The sequence below is a fragment of the Trichosurus vulpecula genome, chromosome 4 (genome assembly GCF_011100635.1).
Source record: "Trichosurus vulpecula isolate mTriVul1 chromosome 4, mTriVul1.pri, whole genome shotgun sequence".
Lineage (NCBI taxonomy): Eukaryota > Metazoa > Chordata > Mammalia > Diprotodontia > Phalangeridae > Trichosurus > Trichosurus vulpecula.
In genome coordinates this window covers 202,389,392-202,396,423 of record NC_050576.1, presented here as the reverse complement: position 1 = coordinate 202,396,423, position 7,032 = coordinate 202,389,392, and the positions used below count along the sequence as shown (strand labels likewise).

The window sequence follows — 7,032 nt, the reverse complement described above, 5'->3', positions numbered from 1 at the left end:
TCTCATTTTTCTGGTAATAACAGACCAAACTCATATCTCCAGCACACTAATTACCCAAGAGACCTAGATTAAAGTCTGTGGAAAAGGTATATGTGTGTGGTGGGGGGAGGGATGCGGAAAGGAAAGGCACTGAGCTTGACTCGACAATAGCCTGCTACCCATTAGCCATGGCTTTTCACCGGCCCCACTTTCCCAAACCCAGAACCACTGGGTTTTCAACGTTAGCTGAAGGGATCTTGTAGGTCATCTAGACCTGTGGACTCTGACCTTTTTTGATCCAGCCCCTCATTAGGAAAAAGTTTTTGAGCCCCTGACCTCCTCGCCAACACATACAGGGGGTGCTAGGTAGCCTGGTGAATAGGCTGGCAAATCACATGACCTTTGCCTCAGTTTTCTTATCTGTAAAATGGGTTTAATAAAAGCACCTACTGCCTAGGGGTTATGAGGATCCAATGAGACAATTGTAAACTGTTTAGCCCAGCAGCCAGGTGCCTAATACAAACTTGTCCCCTTCTCTCCCACTCCCACCCCATAGACAGCCCAGGGGAGATTTTTCCAAAGGCACCTGCTCAACTGCTGCAATACGGCTGCCCGGTAGTAGATAGGTTTTAATTGCTCTGAGCGTCTGAGAACTTGGGCTTTAAAAGGGCCTAGCGAAAGGAGGAGGCAGCGCAGGGGAATGTTGAAAGATATTAAGGGAAGGTGCGGTCGTGTTGGAGAAATGCCCTATGATTGGCTAGTTGGCTTAGAAAGTGAGATGGTCCGTCATATGTGCCTCCCGGCTTTGCAGACCACTGACCTAAACCAACCTCTACATATCAGAGATAGGGAGACTGGACCAGAGAGGGAAAGCATTTGCCCAAGACCGGAACAAATTGATAGGTCTTCTCCAAGGTGGTTGGAAAATACCTAGCCCGGGGGAAGGGTGAAAAGACAGGCCCAAGGAGCCTGTAGGACCCAGATCCTCACAGGAAATGAACTAATAGTCAGCAAAGGTCCATAATTAGGACCATTATCTCATCACCCACACCCCCGCCCTCCCCAATACACATATAAACACACAAAGTTGAAAACACCAAGCATCACTAAAGATTTTTAATGTTTCCTCTCTGTCTTCCATAGGCCTCATTAAAAAAAAGAATATGCATTTTAGTGTGTGCTACATTATCACCAGTAAACATTTCATGTGCTGCCCACACAGGGGTGGGTGGGGTCCATCCCCATTACCCTCTCCCTGTCCCAACAGGCTTATTACCCCTTTGCGATTCACAACTGTCACTGGCCATGGACATTACCCAAGTCTGTGCTTTTAGAGAACTAAGTTAGTGTTTCATATAGTCACCGTCACCTGCATCACTAGTTGTTTCAGTCTTGTTCTATCCCTTCCCTTTCACCTTCTCCCCGCTACCCCCCGGTTCCAGACCTAGGCTATAGTTTTATTTGTTTCTTTGGGCTTCTTGCCCTGCCCAAAGCCACTATGTCAAGAAGACAGATGAGGGGGCAGTCAGGGTAGCTTTCAGAGAAGAAAAAGGCTGAACAGGAGGGCTGGAGGCCAAGTCTTTTCGAGGCCTAGTTGAAGAAAGTGGGGGTGTTTATGCTGGAGATGAGATTTCAGGTTGGGAATCTGTTAGCTGCCTCAAAGTATTTGCAGAAGGAACCGGAGATTTATTCTTGGGGCCTTAAAGGCTGAACTAGGAGTAGAAGTGGTAGAAAGGCTGAATTAAGATCAATGTAAGGAAAAGATTTCCTAACAGAGCTAAGCCAACCTGAAATGGGCTGTCTTGGGAGGTAATGGCTTCTCACTTACCAGAGGTCTTTCCATCAGTGCTGGAGGACCACTTGTTGGGAATGTTATATTGTACAGGGGATTCCTGTTAAGGGATAATTGGACTAAATGACCTCTGAGGTCGGTCTGTGCTGAAACCCCAATACCAGAGCAAGGCTGACATACTAACACAGTGGGACTTGTACAGCTCTCTAGTGGTGGGGGGCCCAACCTTCCCACCAGAAGCCCAAGGGATGGGCAGCCCACAGTGGGGGCTGGGATTTAAATGAAACTCTTAAGGGGAATAGTGCAGGTCAGAGAACGGGCAAGTCTGGGAGGGACCCTATTTACCATAAATGCCTTTTTTTCCCCCTCAAAGGAACTAGATTAAAATTAAAAAGATAAACTACACCCACATTATTTGAAGAAAAAAAAAAGGCAGGCTGAGCCAATAGCTGGTCCCTGTGTTTGGGGGCTGGGGAGAACCTCAGGCCTGTGTTTTGTTATTATCACTGCTCCCATTTGGATAGACTAAATTTCAGAATCACAACCTGGAGGCCCTTCCTTCCCATCATCATCTTCTCCTTGCTCCCCAGAGGCTGCTGTGGGAAAGGGGAGATTTTCCATGTATACTACCCCAATGCAGCCACCTGGTGCTGTTTAACTCCAAGGGGCCCCAGACTTCCTGCCTGGGTTCTGGGAGGCAGAAATGGAGCATTGCTGAGGGGGAGGGGAGCTCGAGAAGGAGGGACTGGCTACAGCTCCCAAACCACTGCCTCCCCTTCCCCCACAGCCAAACTCCTTACCCTCCAAGACAAAGGGAGCCCCAGCTCCGTTTAGGGGAGCCCCAAGCTCCTCCCAGCTTCTGTTCTTAGAAGGGGGTGGCAAGAGGGCTCCCAAAGGAAGAGGAGTGGACCAGGGGAACATTTCCCAATCAGGTTCCAAGAACTTTATAGCTCTCCTCCCAACAGTTTCCCCTGTTTCCATCTATTAAAACAGAAACATAAGTGAAGAAATAGGTAGATGGGGGGGGGGGCTTCTCAAAGGATCCCCCACCTGCACCATATGTAATGCCAAACCCCTTCTTCTCATGCTCGAATCTCAATCCAGCAATGGCTAGTAGCCAGAGAACAAGATAAAAATCTAGGGGAAACACGAAACATGGGGTGGGAGAAACTTAGAAAGACACAAATTGGGAGAGAAGAGGAAGCCACACAGGGTAGGAGAGAGGGAGACACATGGAAAGGGAAGGGAGAAAAGAGGGAGACACACTATGACCTGGAGAAATGGAGATCAGACAGAGGTCTGGCTCTGCCGACCTGGTATTGCTTAATGTGGAGAGGCAATCAGGTTGACATCTGGCATTCATTTGGGAGGAGGTAAGAAGGAAGGGGACTGGAGAGAAAGGAGGAAAATGGATTCCTGCTTCATGTTGAAGTGTTCATTGGCCAAGAAAACACCCCTGACCTCTGGATGTCTTGGGTAAGAGCAAGCTGTCCATAGATGTCAGGTAGATAATCCAGCCCCACCCGCTCCAACCCAGAGTTGCTTGACTCACAGGTTCCACCAAACCCCACATCTAGGAGAAAGGAGTCACAAAGAGGACCAAATATTCTATTCACAGGCAAAGATGAATTACAGAGGTGTCTCCTGCAACTAAGACTTCCTGCCAAGGACCCTTCAAAGGGCTATTCTACCTGGACTCTGGGAGCCCCATAGAAAGGTGGAAAGTCACAGGGAGTGGGGACAGAAAATAAGTCAGTTGTACAGAGCCACTCAACACTCCCCCCATCCCCTTCACACACGGATCTCGTCCTCTTCCTCGTCCATAAAGGAGAACTCTTTGTTTGGCTGTCGGGCAAGAGGGACCCGAGCCCTCTCCAGCCCATGGAGTGCAGGGCTTCGTTCCTCTAGGACTCCAGAGGCACAGCTGGAGATGGAACTACTGTCTCTTGTGGTATGACTGCCCACACTGCGGGCAGAGGCCGGGCTGGGAGCTGCTGCTGCCCAGCCCTCATCCTCCAAAGTGCACGGAGGCAGCAACGGTGAGTCTGGACCAGGCTTCCCTTCCTGCTGTAGCAGAGGAACAGCAGCAGGAAGAGGGGGTTGGCTGCTGTGGCTTGGACCCTCATCACCATGGCAACCATCCTCTTCCTCTGGGTCCCACTCGTCCTTGTCCATGATGCTAAGGACATCCCCCAGCATGGAGGGCCCCAGGTCAATATGGAAGGACATAATAGATTCTGCATGCTTCAACCCATAGCCAGCCTTGGGTACATGAGGCAGGTCTGTGATGTCCCCAAAGGCCCGCTCATCAAGGATGGGGTCAGGAGAGTGGGCACCCCCAGATCCATTCAGACGGGGTGTCTTCTCCCCAGCTCCTCCTTCCTCCTCCACCTCTTCCTCTTCTGTCCCTCCAGTGGCTGCCTTCTTCACAGGACTGGACGAAAGGCTCTTGGGCAGCTTACCAGACCCCTTCTCTGCTGCCTCTTTTTCATTGAGCTGTGGCAGGGACACGGCATTCTTCACAAAAAGAGCAGAATCCCGCAGAGAGCCCAGCATGTCTCGTCGGTCTCCCCGTGTCACTGACTGAGACCTTTTGCTGCCCCGAAACTTTCGAGAAAGGAGGCTGGGTTTAGATGAGGAGGTAGCACTCGCCTGCTCTTCGAGGGACTCAGGGTCTGGCTCCCCAGCCTTACTGTTGAGGAAGGAGGTGTCTCCAAAGGCATCCCCAGCACGCCCCACATGCATGGTATGGCGGAAGTCGCCCAGAGGAGCACTGATCATCTCTGCTGTGAGGTCCACTCGTGAACGGCGCTTTGAGTGGGCCGAGCTGGACACTAGCTGCTTGAGAATCGGCATCTTCCTGGGTCAGGAAGGCAGGCCCTTCCAAGGTCAAATGTGAGATAGAAGAGCAGATCTCTGAGTCTGGATCACGAGGAAGACGGGATGATGAAGAGAATACAGCAGCAGGGTCTGGAGAACAGAACACAAAAGGTTAATGCAGTTTGGAAAAGCGGCAGACCCATATAAATAAATCTGATACTGAGTTTTTTTTTCTTCTTTTAAGACTCAGCTCCCTTTCCTCTTACTGGTTGCAAAGAGATAAACAGATAAAGCAAGCCCAAAAGATGGACTTCTAATGTACCCACCCACTTCTCCCTCTGATCACCCTGGGCCAATGGCTATTAGCAATTCTGGGTTAGAGAACAGAGCACTCCGAGGAACTTGGGAAACCCAACTGGCCAGCTTCTCTGAGAGGTGAATCTATATTTCTCCTACTTTTACATGATTACACATACTATTAGAGAGGGAAGAAGTTTAGAAATCACCCAATCCCTTCCACTCCCTTGTTTTATTTTGTTTTGTTTTTACAAGATAAGCAAACTGAGACCCAAGGAAGTTAAGATAACTTGCCCAAGGTAACAACACAGGCAGACAAAACTAAAACTCCAACCCATGAGCTTCTGACTCCCAGGTTCAATGACCTAACACTTCTACCCACTGTACCTCACACTAAAAGGTGGACCTTATCCTAGCTTAGCAGCAACCCTCCCATCATCTCCCAACAAAGCTGCGTTTGGAGATGGGAGAAGGGAAGGACAGATCATAGGGTCCAAAGTCAAAGAGAGAGACCGACCGACCCTTTAACTGTCCTTGGTGGTAACCAGCCCTTCTGGAAAGTTCTTTATAATACCTAATCTGATTCTTGCAAAAGTCACTGAATGGTTCAGTTATAGGGCAGAGATGAAAAAATTAAGAGCAATAGGTTTTCCCAGTAGCCCACTACATTTATACTGCTTCTCAAAGAAGATAACCACTACTAGGAAGATGAACCCAAGTCATGCTCTGGCTCACTACAAGACATGGACCTTGATGCTCAAAAATTGTAACACCAAGCTGAAGGAGAAATGACTGTTCAGCATTTCTGCAAAATGTTTCACATTTTGATGTATTTTGAGTGTCAAAGAGAATAATAGGCGTTATGAGCTACTGTTTCTTGTTTAAAGCCTTTGAAATTGGGCAATTATGAGTCTTTTACATTTTGAGCATTTTTTAACAGAAGAAATAAAATTGTTGTCCTATATCTGGTCTAAATTGCACACCAAATACCTTTCTCATTGGAGGAGACGCCTAGATATGAGCCAAACCTAAGCTTTCTTTAAGCAATGTCCCTCTGGGGTTTGGGGACCCTGGAGACAATGAGACCACGAGAAAGATAACGAGACAATGAGAAATTCTGTTGAAAAACCATGTATATAAATAAATAGCTCCAGTCAATTAATCACAATTACTTATTTCCATGGGAAATTTAGGTGAACTTCCTGATGGTTAAGTACAGAGGTGATAGACACTTACCTCAGAAGCCTTCTTTGAGCAGAAGAAACCACCCACCATTTATAAAGATTACCTGAACCAGATACTGGCTCTTAAAATGACATTTCTAGTGAAGGAAACATTGGGTACTAATACCCAACTCTTTTCTCTCCAATTAAAGGAGACCCCAGTTCAGACAGGAGAATACTGAACCCAGAGGGAACTTGTTTCTCACCTACAACTATAGATCGCTATGGAGACGTCCTTAGATACAGAAAACCAACAGAACATGGGAGTATCAACGGCCAACCTGACCCTTTCAGAACTTCAGGTTTAGGGAGGCAGACCCATAGCTATGCTGATGATGACTGACCCATACCCTCAACAAGTCCAGGGAGGAAGGGCAGAGAAGCCAGTAGGTCACAAAAGAGTTAGACTCATGTGACCCCTGACCTAAATTATGATGTTAGGAGTGAACTAGAAGATGCAGTCATACATATTAGCCAGGTAACAATACTAGAGATTGCCCATGTAAAGGTACCGTGCATGTAACTGCATGTGTCTGCTGACAGAAGTTAACTACTACATGTTTGAATTACGCTTATGTCTTTTGTTTTTATGCAAATTTGCTTATGTGCTTGTTATGAAGTATGCTATACGGCAACACATCTGTCAGCTATGAACTATTTTACTCGTTTGTTTATTTGTGTATTTTAAGGCAATAAGCATTTATTAAGCACTTAACTATATGCCACCTACTCTGCTAAGTCCTGGGGATATAAATAGGTGCCCACTGGAGAGGACGTGGTGTCAAAGAATAGAAAGTCAGAATCAGGGCCAGGAGGAGTATAAAGGCTGACCTGCCTTGTCCCTCACAAAATGGAGGCCATGGGAGAAACTCACCAATGGAACCGAAAGGGGGCCAGCATTGTGGAGGGATGTGAAATGTG

At 47.7% G+C, this 7,032-nt stretch overlaps 1 protein-coding gene across 2 annotated transcripts in view; it reads right to left on the bottom strand.

Annotated features, from left to right (window-relative positions):
- Nucleotides 1–1,066: 1,066 nt before the first annotated feature.
- The window catches only part of CDC42EP4 (CDC42 effector protein 4), a 29,839-nt gene continuing 23,873 nt past the window's right edge, over nt 1,067–7,032 (bottom strand). For both annotated transcript variants that reach the window (XM_036757188.1, XM_036757189.1), the window contains exon 2: nt 1,067–4,741. In XM_036757188.1, coding sequence (XP_036613083.1) covers nt 3,563–4,627 — 1,065 coding nt within the window. In that variant the 5' untranslated portion in view covers nt 4,628–4,741 and the 3' untranslated portion in view covers nt 1,067–3,562. The remainder of the gene's footprint in view (nt 4,742–7,032) is intronic.